At 40.0% G+C, this 23,371-nt stretch overlaps 1 protein-coding gene across 8 annotated transcripts in view; it reads right to left on the reverse strand.

The window, feature by feature from the left end:
- The window catches only part of LOC134348058 (limbic system-associated membrane protein-like), a 2,069,602-nt gene that overhangs the window by 111,662 nt on the left and 1,934,569 nt on the right, over window positions 1-23,371 (reverse strand). For all 8 annotated transcript variants that reach the window (XM_063050863.1, XM_063050862.1, XM_063050866.1 and 5 more), the window contains 3 exons: window positions 19,173-19,307; window positions 17,860-17,980; window positions 3,050-3,201 (listed from right to left, as the gene is read on the reverse strand). In XM_063050863.1, the coding sequence (XP_062906933.1) occupies window positions 3,050-3,201; window positions 17,860-17,980; window positions 19,173-19,307 (408 nt within the window). The remainder of the gene's footprint in view (window positions 1-3,049; window positions 3,202-17,859; window positions 17,981-19,172; window positions 19,308-23,371) is intronic.

The raw sequence follows: 23,371 nt of genomic DNA on the forward strand, positions 1-23,371 counted from the left end.
TTGACTTTATTACCTTTGCCTCCAACTTTCACCCTGCCCTCAAGTTTACCTGGTCCATTTCCGACACCTCCCTCACCTTTCTAGATCTTTCTGTCTCTATCTCTGAAGACAGCTTATCCACTGATGTCTACTATAAGCCTACTGACTCTCACAGCTATCTGGACTATTCCTCTTCTCACCCTGTCTCTTGCAAAAATGCCATCCCCTTCTCGCAATTCCTCCATCTCCGCCGCATCTGCTCTCAGGATGAGGCTTTTCATTCCAGGACGAGGGAGATGTCCTCTTTTAAAGAAAGGGGCTTCCCTTCCTCCACCATCAACTCTGCTCTCAAATGCATCTCCCCCATTTCACGCACATCTGTTCTCACTCCATCCTCCCGCCACCCCACTTGGTATAGGGTTCCCCTTGTCCTCACCTACCACCCCACCAGCCTCCGGGTCCAACATATTATTCTCCATAACTTCCGCCACTTCCAACGGGATCCCACCACTAAGCACATCTTTCCCTCCCCCCCCCCCGCTTTCCGCAGGGATCGCTCCCTACGCGACTCCCTTGTCCATTCGTTCCCCCCCCCATCCCTCCCCACCGATCTCCCTCCTGGCACTTATCCTTGTAAGTGGAACAAGTGCTACACATGCCCTTACACTTCCTCCCTTACCACCATTCAGGGCCCCAGACAGTCCTTCCAGGTGAGGTGACACTTCACCTGTGAGTCGGCTGGGGTGATATACTGCGTCCGGTGCTCACGATTTGGCCTTCTATATATTGGCGAGACCCGATGCAGACTGGGAGATCGTTTCGCTGAACACCTACGCTCTGTCCGCCAGAGAAAGCAGGATCTCCAAGTGACCACACATTTTAATTCCACGTCCCATTCCCATTCTGATATGTCTATCCACGGTTTCCTCTACTGTAAAGATGAAGCCACACTCAGGTTGGAGGAACAACATCTTATATTCTGTCTGGGTAGCCTCCAACCTGATGGCATGAATATTGACTTCTCCCCCACCTCCCCCTCGTACCCCATCCGTTATTTATTTATATACACACATTCTTTCTCTCTCTCTCTCCTTTTTCTCCCTCTGTCCCTCTCACCATACCCCTTGCCCATCCTCTGGGTTCCCCCCCCCCCACTTTTCTTTCTCCCTGGGCCTCCTGTCCCATGAACCTCTCATATCCCTTTTGCCAATCACCTGTCCAGCTCTTGGCTCCATCCCTCCCCCTCCTGTCTTCTCCTATCATTTTGGATCTCCCCCTCCTCCTCCCACTTTCAAATCTCTTACTAGCTCTTCTTTCAGTTAGTCCTGATGTAGGGTCTCGGCCTGAAACGTCGACTGTACCTCTTCCTAGAGATGCTGCGTGGCCTGCTGCGTTCACCAGCAACTTTGATGTGTGTTGCTTCAATCTTTACTTCATCCACTCCCAAAATAAGCCACCCCAGCTCTCAATCAACTCGAGGACTGGGTGCGAAGTACAGCCAGGATGAAACAGACACTGCTATTGCAGAAAAGAATCTGTCCTTCAGGTGCAACGTGCTTGGCACATGCAAGCATGAACCACATATATTTCCAGCATTTTAGCATTCACCCAATCTGTTTTCAACTTTATTTGGATACTGAAGGTAAATGAAAATAGTAGTAGACATTGAGATGAAAAAGGAGGAAATGGGCGTAGGGGGAAAATACAGTGTAGCCCACAGCTTTCTGGCTAATTCTATGGCTTAATGAAGCTGTGTGTAGATACTGGATATGCATACATCAAGTATCATTGCAATTCTGAAGTTCAGTGTGACTATAAGGTTGGCCATATTGCTACAGAACACTCCTTTCAGCTTAATCACATTGCACCAGCTGTTTGTCAAAATGTTTGCATAGAGACATTTATTTGATTCTAAGTCAATTATGCTATAGTCTGCCTAACTGAGAATCCCAGTTTAGGACATTTTGCACTGAATGTCCTCAGGGTCATTTGGAAGGTTCTCTGTGAATTCTGAGTTTCCTGAGTCTATTCATTTCAAAGTTAAATGTAAATGCATTATCAAAGTACATATAGTATACTATATACAACCCTGAGATTCATTGTTTTGAACTGTTGAACTTTGAACTTTGATCTTCACCTGCTTCTGGAATGTACAGATGACAATAGTATCTGGAGACAAGTAGATGCAAATCCATAAGACATAGGAGCAGAATTAGACTACCTGGTCCATCAGGTCTGCTCTGGCTCTTTGGAGCAGACTCAATGGGCTGAATGGGTTGTTCTCAATGATACAAACTAGTTTAAATAGTATATACTGCTGGAACATGATCAATGAAATAAAAGACATCCTCTCGTCTCTCAGACCTTCTGATCTTCCAGTACACGGAGCAGTCCACTCTAGAGTGGTGCTGACCTGGATACTCTAAGGTCCTGGACTGTGTGATGGGGGATGCACTGAAACCTAGTGATGTTATCAATAAAAAAGATATTGCACACTGTAAGGCTAAAAACCATGTAATACTCCTTGGTCTGTTTACCTAAACAATAAATGTACAGGAAAAATTTATGTCATGTTGATGTGATATAAATCCTGAAAGTAAATAGAAATGGCACATCTTGTGCCAATAACAACATATGATTTCACTCTCATAGATAATGACACTTCACAAATAAAGAGGCATATTTTGGTAAAAGCATTCAGTAAGAATTTCTTCCATAAACTTAGTGTTTCTTTTTCCATTTATCCTAATCCACTTTCCCCAACCACACATCAAATGACTTTAATTCACTGACTGGTCCTGCCTTTCTGAAACAGGAGTCACAGAACAGATTTGGTACTTGTCTTTCTTCCCCAGATGGCAGTTTTGATTGCTTTATGATTGCCCAACATAAAGGTGGGCCTGCTGCAACAAAAGCAGATATTTATTTCTCTCATCATACTGAGTACTCTATTTTGATTTGATCAAGGCAAGAAAAGAAAACACACAGGCAGTCATGTTGTCTGAAAACATCATTTAAAGAAGTGTACACGAGCATGGACTGGATATTGACTATTGAGGAGAAGCCTTACTGTATAGAAATATGCTTGCATTGGTAACTCCCAGCTTGTTGCCTGCCACACATGTATAGTTGCCATAGTGATCCTCCGTTGCATTGGTGACAATGAGACTGGATCGACTCTCCATATTCTGGATCTGGATGCCTTGCGAGCTGTTATATATCCTAATAAAAGGAAAAAAGAAAGGAAGCCAAAAATTATTTCACCAAAATCTATAAAGTAGTGGCTCTTTTGACACTAACAACACATTACCAGTCCAATTTTCATTTATATTGAAAATGCAACTAATTTTTTAGGTATACATCAAGCATAAAAAAGTTCAAAATGAAAACTTGTTTGATGATACATCCTGTGTGTATAGTTGAGTACATGTAATCATGTAGCATCTATTCCAGTAAAAAAGATTGAGTTTAAACAATTTCAAATGAAATTTAAACAGTTTAGTTTTTGTAGAATGAATTACTATACTAATCGCAAACACTAGAGCTCCTGGAGATGGTGGAAATCCAGAGCAAGATACACAAAGTGCTGGAGGAGCTCAGCAGGTCCGGCACTTGTCTTCCTACTCTCCCCACTTTCTTACTCTGGCATCTTCCTCCTTCCTTTCCAGTCTTGACCCAAAACATTTACTCATTTCTATAGTTCCTTCAGCATTGTGTGTGTGTATCACTATACAAATCATAGAAGGTAAGGAATCCTTCTGCAATTTTTCCTGTGCACTATGGAAGAACTTCAAGCTTAACTCAGTCCATCACATGATTTCTCCGTTGGACATACAGATCAAAGCTGCCTGACATATATAGCGATGTCAAACATTGTGCAAAGCATTTGTTTACATTCCACATAAAAATATACTTCTTGCATCTCAACCCTGCAATTGGTCAAGGTTCCTCACATGGAAGCAAAATCAGCTGTCTTAGCTCATCAGCAGAGGTCATCTACATGCTTTTAGCTTTAAAATTTCATCACCTCCACCTTAATTACAAATGTCATTTGGTTCCAAATAATTTTTCTCCACCTGTCTAACATGCTAGATTGCACACTGTCATGTTCCAAAACCTCCACCAGAGACCATCAACCATACTCTGATGTCCCAAATTCGGTGCCATGAACTATCTGGTCCAAGCTGCTAATCTCCTTTCAGACAAACTTGTTTGAATCACAGAATAGCTTTTTATATGCATAACAAGATATAAATTACTTTATGAAGACTGGAACTAGGGAAACTAGGAAATAAATCCACAATAACTAGGAAACATGAGAGACTGTTCAATAAATTATGATTGACATGTATCTATTTGCTTTAAACATCTGCTGACAAGAGTACATGTTATGAAAGGGGATACTGTCTCAAATAAAAATGGTCAACTATCTTTGCAAGATTACAAGTCAGGAGGAGAGATTAAACTATGAATTTTCTAGTCAGAGCAAAGCACAAAGGGGGAGAGAATCGCATGGAGGAAAAGCAATTGCTATGGGTGACTTAAATTTCCATGATGGACTGGGAAGTGCGTAGAAGTGAAAGCATGGTGTTAAATACAATATGAATTGTTACAGGAAAAGTGCTATTAAAGCTTGGAATGACAGATTAGTCACCTTTGAACAGTACATTAAGTTACGATAAAAAAGAGATATGACAATGTTAAGAAAAACTTGACAGCAGTGACTGTTGGATATTTATTAGTTCAGTAATTTTTGACAAATACATTGTTTTATTAAGTGATCTTTGTTGTTTAAATAATTAATTATGGGTTATATGCAAAAATGGCATATATCATTACACCACCATGTCATATGCGCATGCCTCTCTAAAAGTAAAACTAAGAACGTGCATGAGATATCCTGGTTCTATGTTTTTCTTTCAGATAGTTTTATATTTTGGAGTTACAAAACATAACGGTGGCAATGAAGTAGTTTGAAAATGAAGCTGAGGTAACTACCTACCTGTTGAATCACAGTGACACATTGGAGTTATAGAAAAGGCAGAAAACGGACAAATTCAAGGGTTTATAAACAGTGGGTAATGCACGATAATAGTCAAAATTTTTTTTAAAAGGAGCAGAGCCAGTTGGCTACATTGGAAAGATTGACACATTCAATTACACAATGGATAACCGGCTGAAGTATACAGAGCGAATTCAGTAATATTTTAAAGTAATAAATGAAAAGTAAGTGCCAGTTTTGCTGAGTGCTATTGGTGGAAGAGCACACAGCTTTCTTAGAAGTTTAACTGCTCCAACCAAACCAGCCAAAATGAGCTTTGCTGATATAGTGAAAGCAATGCAGGAATAATTAAAACCAAAACAACTGTTGATTGCAGAACACTTTAGGTTTCATAAATGGAATCAAAAGGAATGGTGGTTTATTTCAGTATAAGTGGTTGAATTGAAAAGATTGTCTGAGCATGATCAGTTCAGTGGTGTGCTTAATGATGCACTGACAGATTGCTTAGTTTGTAGAACCATACAAGAAAGCATTAAAAAAAAGCTTCTAACTGAAGCACAAATCACATTTAAAAGAGCAGTTGAAATCGCAGTATCAATTGAAACAGTTGCAGTCAGGAATGAAAGTGAGTGCGAACAAAATTGCAACATCTAAACAGAAACTGGCCCAGCTGAACAAATTGTGAAACTGTTGTGGCAGGGGCTCAAATACACCAGACCAATGCAGGTTTAAAGGAGAAACTTACTGAAAATGCAACAAAGTAGGACACTTCCGGTTTAACATGGCACTGGTGAAGCCCAGCAAGTACTTATTGTTGGCAAACAAAATGAAGAATACAACTAAATACTTCATTAATAACACTTTCTCCTGTAAGATTTATTGTAAAAAATCACCACAAATTAATGTGAGGCTGGGTTGAGGGTCAAAGTGAGCAAATGCAAGACCTAGTCAAAGCTTGGTCGAGGCACATTTGAGGCAAAGTTGGGGCAAGCGGAGTGGGTGAGAGGCAGATTTGAGGCCTGTCCACCTGAACCTTGAGTGGGGTTTTATCGATCAAAGCGCCAGGCTGATTTAGAAAGTTGGGCAAGGGCTGAAAAGTCGTGGTGGGATCAAGACCTGGAGCGTATCAATGTGACAGTGCCTTGGTCCTAGTGCGATTTAATTGCCAGGTTAGATGGATTGAAAAGGCAGGATGTTGGGACAAGATACAAGTGTCAAGCCAGATCTGCTTGCTGCTCCACGGCACTTACTCAGCTCTGCACGGAACTGAGGCTGAGGCTTTGGCTCGCTCTGGCTGCTCCATGGTTCATGTTTATGGACTCACTTGTTTTCTGAATGCTATTTGCTGACTTTTATTGTTTTTATGGTTAGTTTTTTCATTCTCCGCACATTATTTATGGGATCTCTTGAGGTGCTTTGTTTCATGGTTGCCTGTAAGGAGATGAATCTTAAGGTTGTATAATGTATACATACTTTGATAATAAACGTACTTTGAACTTTGAACATACAAACAGCATATTGGGCAAACAAAATAAATGGACTGCACAAGGAACAGATAAAGATAAAAAGTGAAGTTGCAGCTTCAAAAAGAGCATGAATCTGCATGGTGTTCATGAAAAATCTGATAATGATGAGAGTGACACAGGACTGGTTAGCCTTGAGATTTAAAATGTGAAACAACATGGCTTACACTCGAGGAGAACAGCAAAGTAATTAAAATGCAAATAGACACTGGCTCGGTTGTTCCAGATATTTGCTTGTTTATGTCTGCTCAGATAGGATACCCGAGATACCAGGCAGGGTAGTTGAATGCTTCTCTTGTGGGATGTGAGAATGCAAGGGAAAATCCAGTGTCCCTGATGACAATTGCAAGAAGCGCATCCAGCTGCAGTTGCTAACAACCAGCATTAAGGAGTTGGAGTTGGAACTAGATGAAGTCTGGATCATTCGAGGGGCTGAGTGAGAGATAGCTTGGACATATAAGAAGGCAGTTACACCTGAAGTGCAGGACGCAGGAAACTTGGTGACTGCCAGGGAAGGAAAAGAGGTTAAGGAGCCAGTGCAGTGTACTCCTGTGGCGATCCCCCTCAACAACAGGTATATCACTTTGGATACTGTCAAGGGGGATAACCTAACAGAGGAAAGTCACAGTGATTGGGTCTCTGGCACTGAGTCTGCTTCTGTGACTCAGAAGGGAAGGGTGAAGAAGAGGCACGCTGTTGTAACAGGGAATTCATTAGTTAATGGAATGGACAGGAGGTTCACATGCTAGTGAGGCCATAAGTAGGAAGATTATACAGTTTAATATGTGGCTAATGAGTTGGTGTAGGAGGGAGGGCATAACATTTTGGATCATTGGGCTCTCTTCCAGGGAAGGTGGGACCTGTACAGAAGGAACAGCTTGCACCTGAACTGGAGGGTTATTAATAACCGAGTGGGAAAGTTTGTTAATGCTGCATATTGCAGTTTAAACTAGAGTTCCAGGGGATGGGAACCAGACTGCCAGAACAGTAGTGGAGAGGTTGTGGAGGCAGATGTTTGTAAGACCTCAGACAAAGTTAGCAATCAAAAGGTTGAGCATGGTGCAAATAGTATCTTGAGCTGCATATATTTCAATGCAGGAGGTATCGTAGGAAAAGCTGATAACAGTGGTGACGATGAGGTAGCTGGTTTATGAACAGAGGCAATGTGTAGTGACGAGAGGCTGTTGATAGGGCAGAATTGCAGTCAACAGGATGAGTTGCAATGTGAAAGGCAGGGAAAATCAAAAACGGTGAACACAGGACTGAAGATGTTGTACCTGAATGAATAATGTAGATGAACTTGCAGCACAATTGAAGGTCATCAGGCATGATGTTGTAGGCATCATTAAATCATGGCAGAAAGAAGATTATAGCTGGGAGCATAGTGACCAAGGATACACATTGTATTGAAAGGACAGGCAGGAAGGCAGAGGGGGTGGTGTTGCTCTGTTGGCAAAAAATGAAATGAAATCATTAGAAAGTAGTGAAATAGGGTTGAAGGTGTTGAATCATTGTGGATAGAGCTAAGGAACTGCAAGGGTAAAAGACCCTGATAGGAGTTGTATACAGATCCCCAAACAGTAGGAAGGATGTGGCCTACAAATTACAACAGAAGATAGAAAATACATGCCAAAATGGCAATGTTTTAATAGTTATGGGGGATTTTAATATACTGGAAGATTGGGGAAATCGGTTTGTTGCTGGATTTCAGGAGGAGGAATTTCTAGACTGCTTATGAGATTGTTTTTTAGAGCAGCTTGTGGTTGAGCCCACTAGGGGATCAGCTATTCTGGACTGGGTGTTGTGCAATGAACTGGAATTGTTTAGAGAGCTTGAAGTAAAAGAACCTTCAGGAGAAAGTGATCATAATTTGATCGAACTCATGTTGAAATTTGAGAAGGAGAAGTTAAAATCAAATGTATCAGTATTACAGTGGAATAAGGAGAATTAGAGAGGCATGAGAGAGAAGTTGACCAAAATTAATTGGAAAAGAACACTGGCAGGGATGACAGCAGAGCAGCAATGACTGGAACTTCTGGAGCGATTCGGAAGGCACAGGATATATACATCCCAAAGAGGAATAAGTATTTTAAAGGAAAGCAAAGTGAAAGCCAGCATAAAAGGCAAAGTGAGGGCATATAATAGAGCAAAACATAGCGGGAAGTTAGAAGATTGGGAAGCTTTTAACAGTAAACAGAAGGGAACTAAAAAAATCATTAAGGAGATAAAAATGGAATACAAAAGTAAGCTAGCCAATAAATTAAAGATACCAAAAGTTTCTTCAGATACATAAAGAGTAAAAGAAAGGTGAGACTGGAAATCGGACAGCTGGAAAATGATGTTGGAGAGGGAGCCATGGGGAATAACTAATGGCAAACAAATTGAATAGTATTTTGCATCAGTCTTCATGGTGGAAGACATAAGCAATATTGTGGAAATTCTAGGTGTCAGGGATCATGGAGTGTGTGAAGTTACCATAATTAGAGAAAAGGATCTTGGGAAACTGAAAGGTCTGAAGATAGGAAAGTGACCTAAACCAGATGGTGTACACCACAGGGTTCTGAAGGAGGTGGTTGAAGAGATTATGGAGGTATTAGAAATGGTTGTTTGATTCAGCATTCTTTTGTTGCTTAAGTAATTCAAGATGGGCTATATGTAAAAGAATGTGACTGACATACAACATTACACCACCATGTCATATGTGCCTGCCTCGCTAAAAGTAAAACTAAGAACATAACATGAGTTATCCCGGCTCCATGTTTTTCTTTTAATTATTTGTTTTAGAGTTATAAAACATAACAGTGACCATAGCCTGCTAGATTTGAAGGCTAAACATAACAATAAAAAGAAAGAGAATGAGTTCAATGGGATATTCAATCATAAATGGCCAGATTTTCAGAAAGAAAGAGCTAGAATAGCAATATTTCTGTATAAAATCATGAAAGAAACATACTGTGCTCATACAAGATGCCAGTAACAGTTCCTGATTCATTTTCAGATAAAAATCCTTAAATGTGTAGAACTTATATTGTTGCTCTAGATATAAGCACTTCTACTATTCTATTTTCATTGTCTTGTGGACTTAAATATACAAATCACTCCACATTATGTCATGAGAAATTAAGTACAAACCTCATTTTACATATCAGAGAGCATGCTTTTTAACTATACACATCCACTTCCTGCATCCTAACAAATTCATGATACAAAGTCTAGGGCTATCTTTGATTGTGTGCAGCTCTTTATTAACATTATCAGTCACAGAACCTCGTAAGTACCATATTCTGAGAAGAAGAAAAGAAATAAATTGAACCCTGTATTGCACAATGTCTATAACTAGGATTTGCATGATGAATCGCAATAAAACATTAATGTCATTCTGCTTGGATTGTTATACATTAGAACATAGAGCAATACAGCACAGGAAAAGGGCCTTCAGCCCATGATGTTGTGCCAAGTTAATTAAAGGAGCAATTAAATTCCTAACTAAACTCCACAATGTCCATATCCCTCCATTCATGTTCCCATCAAACAACCTCTTAATAGCTTTATCGTATTTCAACATAATCAAAGTTATGATCTAAGAATCAAGATTGTTAATGTCATTTCCAGTACCCAACTACAAAGGGGAACAAAATAATAGTTAACCTGTCTCTGATCAGCACAAAAAAAAACACAATAAGATAAAGAAAGCAGTAAAAATAAGTACTTAGGATTCTTGGTAATTGGGCCATTGGTTAATCGGGGCAGCTGCTTATTTGGGACAACTCTTAAAGAACAAAAACAATTTGAGAAACTAGCTGGGATTCCCTTCATTTATTTGTGACATTATGCTGCTTAATTGGGGCAGGAGACTGTTGCCAAACAGTTTCCAACAAGCATCAGATGTGTGCTCTTGTATGGCCATTAGACACTACACCGCACTTAGAGTGAGCAGTTCTAAAATAGCATCAATTGCATGGGTTTGTGTTGAAAAAGCAGGGATTTCTGTCACTGATAGTTGCTGAGAAATCAGCAGTAAGACAACTCAGAACTGTTTTGCTCACTGTGGCTTCAAGTTTTTAGGCTTTGAGATGTCAGAAAAGGCCAGGAGTGAAAATGAAACAATTTCACAACTTCAATAAGTTAGGGACTATGAAGAATTTAAAGGCATTAAACATTATGAATGTTAGGCATAGAATTTCAGTAACCTTGAATGTTACAATGAAAGTGAAGATTTGGGGGATGCAATTGTCAAAAGCATTGTATGAAATCCATTATCTGCACTAGGTGTTCGCACTGATTTTATTAATTTACAGTCAATCAAAAGAACACATGCACTGGATGAATTCCATCATTGATAATTATTAGGAACAAATGTAAATTTTATAGACAAAATTCACCATATGCACCCCAAAGGAATACACATGTTGGTAAAAGCAAGTGCCCAAGGAATATGTGGGACAGTATGACCCAGAGAGTGCAGGATGCTACATGGGCAACTAGAGAGAACACCAGCAATGAAGAGAAATATCGCTTCTTTAAAGGGGAAGTGAGGCAGCGACTGGGGGAAGGTGAGAGATAACTGGGGGACGATAATGTCAGTGGTTCAGAGAGCTGGCGAGCCTGCCATGGATGATGAAAATGTAAATATTGAACGTATGAGGAGTGCTCAGAACTGGTTAGTCCAGGGAGGGATGAAAGTACTGAAGGAAGGCCTGAGAGCCCACGAGAAAGTTTTAGGTTTGGAGATAGCAGTGGATTGACTTACTCAGCGATAGTATCATGGGCCCATGAGATAGACCAGAGGAAGGAAAAGAAGTCATAAAGTGGCTGAAGTGAACGTAGCTGCTGTGACGTCACAGAGAACTTGATTACTGTGCCGGTAACCAGGACATCCGGCCAAGAACTGCTGGAAGAGACATGGAAGGGTAGAGGACATGATGTGTTACAGCTGTGGCCTCTCAGGCCATGGCTGGAGGCAGTGTCCCGAAAGGAGAGGAAAGTGTGAGAATCACTCATCAAAGCAAACAGAATCCACAGCAGTGACCTCTCTTTCTGATTTGACTGCTGACCTTATTATAGAGCTGCTGAGGCCAGACGAACAGCTGATGGCAGCCTCTATTGCCAGTGATGGCTATCCATGGATGTACACAAGAGGTCTATTAGAGGTGTGAAATCTTAGTGGAACTAGGATTGTCAGTACCAATAACGAACCTCAAGAGATAGCAGTGATTAAAGTAAAGGTTCAACAGAAAGGGTATAGTAAGGAGCAGAAAGGGAACAAGTGGGCAGACATCAGTGTGGGGAGGTCAGCAGAGGGCCAGAAGTAATAGAAATTACAAGAGTACAGGAAGAAACTACAAATGCCAAGTTAGTAGGATTACATGGAGATGTGAAGGACCACTTTAACCAGGGTAACACATTGAGAGATCAAGCAAAGCAGCAATAACATATTGCGGATTAGAGAGAGCCAGAGGGAGAGAAGATATCTCTCCTATAGTCAGGTGACCAAGCCTTGGCAAGAGAGCTGACTGAAAAGACAGGTTTCACTTCCAGGTGAATAGAACCACAAGCGCTGCTCTGGATGACTGTATTGGTGAACAGTCCTGGAAACAATGGACTCAAGTTAAACCGTATGACTCACCCTCTTGTTGCCCTAACAGACAGAACAAGAGATCAAGCTTATCACATAACACTGTCCTAGCAGAGAACCTAAGTGATGAACACCAGCCGGCTGCATCAGACCTGACCACCCCTGAAAGAAGTAGACCCACAACAACAGTCACAACCCGCTGGAGGAACTCAGCGGGTCGGGCAGCATCCGTGGAAAAGATTGGTCAACGTTTCGGGCCGGAACCCTTCGTCAGGACTGTAGTGGGAAGGGGCAGATGCCCTATAAAGAAGGTGGGGGGAGGGTGGGAAGGAGAAGGCTGGTAGGTTCCAGGTGAAAAACCAGTAAGGGGAAAGATAAAGGGGTGGGGGAGGGGAGGCAGGGTGGTGATAGGCAGGAAAGATGAAGAAAGAATTGGGGAAAACACAATGGGTAGTAGAAGGAGACGGAACCATGAGGGAGGTGATAGGCAGCTGGGGGAGGGGGCAGAGTGACATAGAGATAGGGGAAGGGAGGGGGAGGGAATTACCGGAAGTAGGAGAATTCTATGTTCATACCAAGGGGCTGGAGACTACCTAGACGGTATATGAGGTGTTGCTCCTCCAACCTGAGTTTAGCTTCATCATGGAAGTAGAGGAGGCCATGTATGGACATATCTGAATGGGAGTGGGAAGCAGAGTTGAAGTGGGTGGCTACTGAGAGACCCTGTCTGTTGTGGCAGATGGAGCGGAGGTGTTCGAAATGGAAAAGCAAAAGACACCTAGAAAGTGTGACAGCAAGCCATGAATAGCACGTTAAAGTACAATGGTAACTGTACTTTGTAATGGAGGCTGGATGCTGAAGGTAGATGATTAGCTGTATACCACAGAATAGAAAAAAATATTGGGGAAAATAGATGGGAAGGGATTCAAGTTACAGCAGAGACATCAAGTTCCATAACTGCGATGGCCATGGCAGACAGAGAAAGGGAAGCAATTACACAGTGTCTGAAGTCAGTCTCCTCATCCTGAATGGGGAGTGAATACAAATGAGTTGGGCCCTTTCAGTGGTTGGGCTACTGATCAAATAGATAGTCCAGAAGTGGGTGCCACCGGGGTGAGGTCCTTGCAGCCATTCAAATAGAGACCACTCTAACCCCTCCTGTACATTGATGAGAGCCATGACATGGAGTGTGAATTGTTGCCTGTGAGCCTAATACACTTACCTTGCTGGCGCCCTTGACCAGAGAGTAACCACTAAAAGCCACTGTTGAGTTTTAGCTATCAGCGAATGGGGGGATGAAGATAAAGAATGTGATTAAACTGCAATCAGCCAGGAGGGAAGGAAGCAACAGTCATACAAAGGGCAAAGCTGCACTTTAAAGATCATTGGTTAAATGTCTGCTTAGTGGTTTGTAGGTCAATATCAGGAATGATAGTGTAGATGTGGATGCACATAGGGATATGATCGGTAATTGGGGAAGAGGGTCCAAAGTACAGGGCGTTTTTGCTGCACTACTTGATTAGATCCCTGTTAAGTATCAAAATGATTTTTGTTTGGGATGTTCATGGGGAGGGACTGTTAGGGTGTACACTGGAGTGATGATATATAGCAAATATTAATTTCAACAGCAACCAGACTTCAGACCTGAATATGGATTGTAGATTGAACTTAAAAAGGAGCCGAGAACAATGGTCTTCCTGGAGCTGCAGATTTGGGTTGATTGCAAATCAAGAATCATCCATTTAACTGAGGTGTCTGCAGTATGATATCAGCTTCTTTTGCTGAATAAAAAATTCTATATGCCCCAGCTTCAGCGTCTCTCCAGTGGCTTCGTTCACAGTCACAACATTTGGGGGATTGTCAGTCACAACACCTCCTATCCACGTATCTATCCAAATTTCTCTTAAATTTTTAAATTAAACCTGTATCCACCACTTCTGCTGGCAGCTCATTCCACATTCTCACCACCTTCATGTTCCTCTTAAACATTTCACCGTTCAATTTAACCTATGGCTTCTGATTGTAGTCTCACTCAATCTCTGTGGAAAAAAAGCAGCTTGCATTTAGCCTATCTATACCCCTCATAATTTTGTATACCTCCATCATATCTCCCCTCATTCTTCTATTCTCCAGGGAATAAAGTCCTCACTTATTCAATCTTTCCCTATAACTCAAGCCCCGAAGTCCTAGCAACAGCCTTGTAAATTTTCTCTGTACTCTTTCAGCCTTATTGACATATTTTCAATAGGTAGGTAACAACACTCAAAATTAGGCCTCACCAACATCCTATACAACTTAAGCATAGCATCCCAACTCCTATGCTCAATACTTTGATTTTTGAAGAGCAATGTGCCAAAAGCTCTTTTTGAAGACTCTATCCACCTGTGACGCCACTTGCGAGGAATTCTGGATCTGAATTCCCAAATCTCTCTGTTCTACAATAATGCTCAGTGCCCTACCACTCATTGTGTAAATCCTATTCTGGTTTGACCTCTCACTTAACTGTATTAATTTCCATCTGGCATGTTTCAGTCTATTTTTTCAGCAGGTCCAGATCCCACTGCAAGCTTTGATAGTCTTCCTCACTGTCCACTACATCCCCAGTCTTGGTGTCATCTGCAAATTTGCTGATCCAGTTTACCACATTATCATCCAGATTATCCAAATAGATAACAAGAAAATAAAAAGAACCAGCACTGATTCCTACAGCACACCACTAGTCGCAGACCTCCAGTTAGAGAAACAACCACCTACTATCACTCTCTGGATTCTCTCATGAAGCCAATGTCTAATTGAATTTACTACATCTCCAATGTCAAATTACTCAACCTTGTTGACCAGCCTCCATGTAGACAACATCCATTGTCTTGTCTTCATCAACTTTACTGGTAACTTCTTAAAAAAAACACTATACACAACCTACCACGTATAAAGCCATGTTGACTACACCTAATCAGTCCCCATCTATGCAAATACTTATATATCTGGTCCCTTAGACTATCTTCCAATAACTTACCCACTACTGATGTCAAGCTCACTTGCCTATAGTTTCCTAGCTTTTTATTAGAGTCTTTCTTAAACAACATTAGCTGTCCTCCAATCCTCTGGCACCTCAACCATGGCTAAGGACATTTTGAATGTCTGTGCAATTTCTAAACTAGCCTCCCACAGGATTCACTGGAACACCTTGTCAGGCCCTGGGGATTTATCCACCCTAGTTTACCCCAAGACAACAAACACCTTCTCCTCTGTTGTTTATCTGCTCCGTGACCTCACTGCAAGTTTGTCTCAGTTCTATAGATTCTGTTTCTGTCTCTTGAGTAAATACAGATGCAAAGAATCCATTTAAGATCTCCCCTGTCTCTTTAGGCTCCTGACATTGATGACCACTCTGATCTTCCAGAGGGCCGATTTTGTCCCTTACTATAGTTTTGTTCTTTAACAGATCTCTAGAAGCCTTTGTGGTTCTCCTTCACCTTGTTCGTAGAGCAACCTTATGCCTTCTTTTAGCTCTTCTGATTTCCTTCTTAAGTGTTCTCTTGTATTTCTTATACTTTTCAAGTACCTCATTTTCTCCTTCCTGACTATATATGCTAGGTACCTCTTCCTTTTTCTTAACAAGGGCCTCAAAATCTCCCAAAAACCAAGGTTTCCTAAACCTGTTATCCTTGCTTTTCTTCTAGTAGGAGCATACAAACTCTGTACTCTCAAATTTTCACTTTTGAAGTCTTCCCATTTACCAAGTACATTTTTGCAATACAACAACCTGTCCCAATCCACACTTGCTAGATCCTTTTTGAAACCATCAAAATTGCTATTTTTCCAGTTTAAAATCTCAATCCGAAGACCTGACCTATCCTTCTCCATAATTATCTTGAAACTGATGGTATTATAATCACTAGATGCCAAGTATTCCACTACCAATCTTCTGTCACCTGCCCTGTCTCATTCCCTAACAGGAGATCTAGTATCACACTCTTTCAGTTAGGTATCTATATACTGTTTAGGGAAACTTTTCTGGACGTACTTGACAAACTCTTTCCCATCCAATCTGTTGTGTATTTAATATTTCAATAATATTTGAATAAATGGCAGCACGTGCGGCCACTTCGGTGGTGATATCTGTTATTTATCAAGTAGGGGACCGTGCACAATTCTGATTTGATGGAGACAGATGTGAGAGTACGGAGGAACATCTGGAGAAACTTCTGAAATGTCCGCTTTGCTGTCGCTGCTACTGTGTGGTCCGGAATCTCCGGAGGAGAAGGCCCCGAATCCTTGGCTTTGCTTGTTTCGGCAGCCAGGCGAGGTCGAAAGCGCTCAGCAGACGATGGCGCTCGGGAGGCTGTATTGGAGGGGTTGGTCGGAGGCTCGAAGTTTTCGGACGGATGGACTCAGTGTCGGCTGTGGTCGGGTGCTTCCAATGCATCGGCAGTTGTCGGTGCCTGGAGGTTTATGGCAGGGAGTTTCTCCCTTTGCTGCCTGCTATCGGGGACTTGGAAGTCGATCGACTCGGGACTTTGAGACTTCTTTTACCGTGCCTATCGTGTGTTCTTTATCAAATTATGGTATTATTTTGCACTGCTGTAACTATATGTTATAATTATGTGGTTCTGTCAGTGTTAGTTTTTGGTTTGTCCTGTTTTTCGGTGATTTCACTCTGGAGGAACATTGTATCATTTCTTAATGCATGCATGCATTTCTAAATGACATTAAACGAGGACTGAGTGTTCTCATAATCTAATTAATTAATCTTATATACGTATGTATAGGTTGATTAAGCGTTCTTGTTCGCTTAAATAATTAATTACAGGTTATGGTATATGTAAAGTTACTTTAACTGCACATATCAACACGCTGCCATGTAATTTATGTGTGTCTCACTTAAAGTAAACCCAATGTTCGATGCACATTTCAGACTCCAGTGTCTTCTTTTGAATTAGTTTAATGTTTTGAAGTTACAAAATGTGTTACAGCCCTTTTATCGTATAGGAGTCCCAGTCAATATGTGGAAAGTTAAAATCACCTACTATCATAACCTCTAATTCCTGTTGACTGTCACTCAGTATTGTTGTTAGATCAGGCAATCACAAGATTTTTTCTACAACTGTATATATATTGGCTTCAAAATACTAATTATTCAAATGGTTTCAAGGACTGAAGTATATGAGGTGCAGTTACTCTACTGAACTGCATAATTAATGTCCCTGTAAATAATCCAGTAATAATTAGACACACATATATAATTTTATATATTTGTGATAGTTTTATACAAGGTATTTTTGAAGTATGCAGTAGTGTGCAATTTATATCTGCATATAAAAAAGACTGAGTTTAATTTAATTTCAGTGTTCTTTCTACACTGTGAGCAACAAATGTCCTCATGGGTGTTGTGTTGACATGCACAAATGAGAAAATCGTTTGTGTCCACAATTATGTGCGTGTATGTGGACCACGGCATTAGTCTGCTTTAAGATTGTCAGAAAGAAGAAATTCTTTAAACTGCATTTAATACAAAACTAAGCAGCCAATCTAATAGACTGTATACTACATGGCACACACTTTCTCAAAGGAAATTTATTCCAACAGCTACATAAGTGTTTTATCATTGCCTTGGTTTTTGTTAGTTCAAGATTATTATACTGTTCGGCATAAAGCCCAAAAAATACTCTTGGGTTCTTTTTTAAGTATTATATATGCAAGGTAATTTCCAATGTCATGCATCACAACTTAGAAATTCATCTCCTGTTTGGGACCTTGTTATAGCTGAGGTCACTCACCGCTTGTCTTCCTTGTACCACTCAAAATCTGCTGGTGGAACAGCAGAAACCTCGCAGTGAAGCATCCCAGTACGGCCCACCGCAACATCTGCACTTTGGGCATATTTAATAGCAGGAGCATCTGTAAAACAAGATGGATTCACAAATGGAGAACTGCAATAAAAATTAACAACTATACTGTGATGTTGTACTTGCTATGGTGCCAAATAATGTTAGTTTTAATCTGGACATGATAAATTTCAATTATGGGATGTAAATGCTAATGCAAACTATTTTAAATATATTTTAATATGAAATAATAATTGGTTATATTTACATGTGCTACCACCTCCATTAAATTAGAAGTCAGTGGAGCATTTATTGATTTTGCTAATTTTCCTGGCATGACATTGGACATTTTTACAGAAAATCAAGATTCTTAGCAGCAGATACCTGCAAGTTGTACATCCCTTGCCCATAATTTTCTCCACACTTCAATGGATAATCAGACTGGGGAGAAGCACGATTTTCCAAGAGATGTTCACATTAAATATATTGAATTGAACATCCTCCATTGCAATGTTCAAAGGAATGCAAAGGGTAGTTGAAAAACTGCTGTAATTTTTCATAGCATTATTATTATTTTTTTAAATTATATTTAGTGATACAGCATGGAGTAGGGTCTTTGAGCCATGCTGCAGAACCCCCAACAAACCAGATAAACCATAACCTAATAATGGGACAACTTACAATTTACGTAGCTACATGGTACATCTTTGGACTGTGGGAGGAAACCAGGGTTCCTGTGGAAAACCATGCATTCTACAGGCTCCTTACAGAATGGCGCTGGAATTGAACTCTGAACTCTGAACTCCAGAACGCCCCAAGCTATAATAGTGTCCACCACGCTGATTGTACTCGTGCTGATTCACATTATTATCACATCTATCAATCATAATTAGCCAGATTTAGTTGGCCTTTAGAATTCTGTACATCCAAAAATCTAACCGAATGAACAGTTGTGTATTATATCAATTCTTTATAGGCTAATCAATAGCAGGAAATCGTGTTTAATTTATATTAGATTCAGTAATATTAATTTATAGGAATTTTAATTATGTTTCTAGTCACTATTTTTGGGTGAGTTGCTGCAGTTATCAAGTTGATGGATATAACCTATCAAACCACTGTAAAAAACCTCTTTTTAATACTTCACTTAATCAGTTCTATTTTTAGGGCAAAAATGTGCTAATCAATTATTAAGCATAGACAAGATTCTTTCCTGTTTCAGAAGACAAGTAGGATCAAAGAGAAAAGCTTTCTAAACAACTTACAATTGACAGTGATGTGGACTTGTTTCTCATCGGGAGAAGCAACTTCATTGGCAGCTCTGCATTGGTAAGCGCCTGCTTGGTACCTGCTGATCATAAAGATTTCCAGATATTCCTCTTCCTCTTCAATTTCCTTGGCTAAAATGGAGATAAAACATGTCTTCAGCATTGATTCAACATCCGCAACAAAGTGTAATATTAGAAGAGAACAATATTACCCAGTAATAAATGAACCCCACATTTATCATACTGGATCCAGCATCACTGTATTATTCCCTTTGTATCATTACTGGGATATACTGTAGGTTTTAATACAGACTTTGCATGGTGTAGTGAGGCATCTGTGAAATGGTGAAATAAATCACGCTACATTCAGCCGCCAATTCAGAAGGTACACCTGTTCACAAATATCTAATTAGCCAATCATGTGGTGGCAACTTAATGCATAAAAGCATGCAAACATGGTCAAGATGTTCAGTTGTTGTTCAGACCAAACATCAAAATGGGAAAAAAATGTGATCTAAGTGACTTTAACCATGGAATATTTGTTAGTGCCAGACAGGATGCTAACATAACTGTTCATCTCCTAGGACTTTCATGTCTAAGAATCTCTAGAGTTTACAAAGAACGGTGCAAAAACAAACAAAAAAATCTATGAGTGGCAGTTCTGAGGAAGAAAATGCTTTGTTAATGATAGAGGTCAGAGGTGAATGACCAGATAGGTTCAACCTGATAGGAAGCAATAGTAATTCAAATAACCTTGTGGTATGGCAGTGGTTTGTAGAAGAGCATCTCTGAATGCAAATGTTGAACCCTGAAGTGGATAGACTACAGCAGGAGAAAATCACAAACACACAATCAGTAGCCATTTCATTAGGTACAGAAGGTACCTACTAGTGACCACTGAGTGTGTAGTGCTTTGTAGAACTGAACAATACCTATATTGGCTGAGATCTGAGAATTTAGCTTGGTTGAGGCTAGGAGAATTTCACACCTGTATGCTCCAGTCGGGTGACACTGAAACGGAGCAGTGGTGAAGAGTTAATACTGAATTGTATTGCAGTTTGTTACCACTTACTCGTGCGGTTAAAATCCAGTCATCTGCAATTAAATGCCACTTGTTCAGTTGAAGTAGGGATCATATTATTCAAAACTTGATATGGTTGTGATCGTGGTATAGTTGTGATCTCATACACATTAAAGGTGTTACTAAGCAGCAGCAGATAATATAAACAACAGTCAACTTTATCACCTGAAGCAGAAAAAAAGTTTGAAGAAACTTAAAGATTAAAAGTAAAATCAGTTGGCAGTGGTGAATGATAATGCTTGCTTAACCTGAGATCAACTTCATTGTTGAAGACCATAATCCTAACTGTTAACAACTGTACCACCACCTCCCAGGTGATCTGGGACATCTTATATTAAATAAGATTCCACTTAAACTCCAACCAGCCTTCTGCTCTGTCAGTGCTGTGATAACTCTTCTAATTTTGATTTAATTCCCCAGATGATATTGCAAGAGACCAGAGAGGATATTGTGGGCTAGAGTTGCATTTGTCACATTTGGTGCCAAGAATGATTTATTTCTTGCTGCTGTTTGCTCTTTTCGTTAATTATAGCATTCTTTGTTGTTGCATTTTGCCACCAGTTACTCGAGCAGTTAAATACCACTCATCTGCAGCTGAAGCATAGATCATATATTTAAAACTCGTTTTTACTTCCTAAAGAACAGTGGTGACTGAAATAAGCTTTTGCAAAAAAAAATACTGTTATGATGATGGTGATAATGCTTATTATTAGTCCTAATTAATTAATTAATTAATACCCCACTATTCCAGTAACAGGATTTCAATATTTCTCTCTGGATTATAAACCCTGTAAATACTACCACCATGATATTGCAGCTCTAGGATCTGTGCAGTTTGTTTGATCATAAAAATTGGATACGTTCAATAGACACCAGAATTACATAGATATTATGAAAGAAGAAATATTTAAGATGATGGTTCCCTCAAAATCATCCATAGTTAGAAAACATATTCAATATTTAAAGAAATAGAAAAATTTGGACTTTCATCATAACAGCAGAATTGTTTTGCTGCTTTTAACTTAAAGTGTACTGCAACCTTCTCTGATGTAAGTTAAAATTGTGACAACAAAAGCCTGAGATGAGAAAAGCTATTTCAGTGTACTCAGTTGTATACATTACAACCTTCTCAACAGAGCATGGTTCTACATTTCTGTATGTCTGCAGTGTGATATTTTGTGCAAGCTTCATGTCAAGGTACAAGATTCAGGTTTATTTATCCCAAGTACAGTACATCGAAAGGCATAGTGAGATACATCATTTATGTCAACAACCAACACACCTGAGGGTGTGTGAGGGGCAGCCTGAAAGTGTCACTACATATTTCGGCGCCAACATAGCATGCTGAAAATACTTGGCAGAACAACGTAGAACAAAACAGGCATCAAAACAACAACAGAAAAACAAGCCCTGTTCCTCCCTCACCTCCATGCACATTAACCATAGGACAAGCCTCCAGCCTCCAGCAGACTTTGACTCAGGCCTGCAGACACTAGGTTTTAACCTCTCCAGTGGACTCACAGAGATCTGCACATTTGGCTTTGGCCTATGGGCCTTGACTTCTGAATTGACACCCCCCCCCCGCAAGCTTTGATCCTCAGCATTCATCCCAGGACATCTCAATCACAGAACATTAGGCCTCATACTCCTAGCTCACTGATCATGGGACTCTGAATACTGGGTTTCATGCTCCAGTCTCAAAAATTTGTGAACCCAGGGATGATTGGACTTCTTTCCTCAAGCCCACATGGCACTCGGACTCCAGAATCTGCCAACAAGTTGTTGGCAGGGCCATTGTCCACTTTCTGCCAGTCCAACATTCAACATCCAACTACATAGCTGGCCTTCGAATGCAAGACAAAGTCTTAACCTCCTCCCTGACCTTTAATTCCCCGAAATCATGTCCCTAAACTGTAACCTGACCCTAAATCCCTTCTCTGTTCCTCTCTGTCACAAAGCAATCCTTACAAATCTAAAAAAACAATAATAAGAAACAAGTAGGTCTGAGTCACGATTCAACAAAGTTCACTGGTCAGTGCCATCTTGGATCAAGGACCATCTTGTCTCAGCCTTCAGCCCTCTCTTCTCAAATAACCAAAATGCTAGGTCACCCGATATTACTAATGACATCCTAAGAGTAACTTGATGTCACATACTGAAATAGTGAAAACAATTTGGGGATTAATTTAGTTACTAGTACCAATGCTTTATTTGTGAACTTGAGATGAAAACTTAAAATTATATTCATCAGCTGCAGGTTACACAAAATCTGGTTGATAAAATCTCAAAGGCTCCAAGCAACTATTGTGAATTACAGATCTGAGATTTAATGGCTATTATCAGTTATTTAAGAGTTGGCTGACTCAGAAGAGATCTTCATTGTATTCAAGAGCAGGTTGATGGCACATGTTTCATTGTACTATACAATTTCATAAACCATTAAAATATTTAAAGCAATTACAGAGCGAGTGATAGGGCAATAATGGTTATTCACACAGTCCCAGAGCCATGGCCCCAAAACCATTACATCTGTAGAGAATATATTTCATTATCAGAATACATTGCTTGTGTCTAAAATATAAATATTAACCATCATCTCGAATATTTCCCTCTATTTGCAACTGAAATAAGCAGTGACATATGTCATTATCTAAAGACAAATATATTATTTGGACAAAGTTAAAGAAGCAAGATGTACTCTGTCTTATCACTTGCATTTGTTATTCTTTCTGCTTGTGTACATTATTCCTTTATCTTCAGAATCTCAAGAGTATGTGTAATTATAAAGGCTATTATTCATTATGTATGGCATGTTATCCTCAAATCTGTTTTCTATAGTTTTAATGTTGAAAGGGTGGATCTAGAAACAGAACATAGCATTTACAATATGGATACATTTAGTAATAGATGAAAATTGCATCATTTCAATGGCAATTGGATGATCCAGTATTTAGAAACTGTGTTGTTGATATTATTACGTAATTTGGCCAAGTACAGCAAATTAGCTCCAGCTGTGTACACATTTGCTTGATAGAGCTTTACAAGAAGTTCCTTGTGATATGTAAAATGTAGGAGATTCATGTTTTTTATTTTATTTTATTTAGAAATACAATGC

Source organism: Mobula hypostoma, chromosome 6 (assembly GCF_963921235.1).
Source record: "Mobula hypostoma chromosome 6, sMobHyp1.1, whole genome shotgun sequence".
Classification (NCBI taxonomy): domain Eukaryota; kingdom Metazoa; phylum Chordata; class Chondrichthyes; order Myliobatiformes; family Myliobatidae; genus Mobula; species Mobula hypostoma.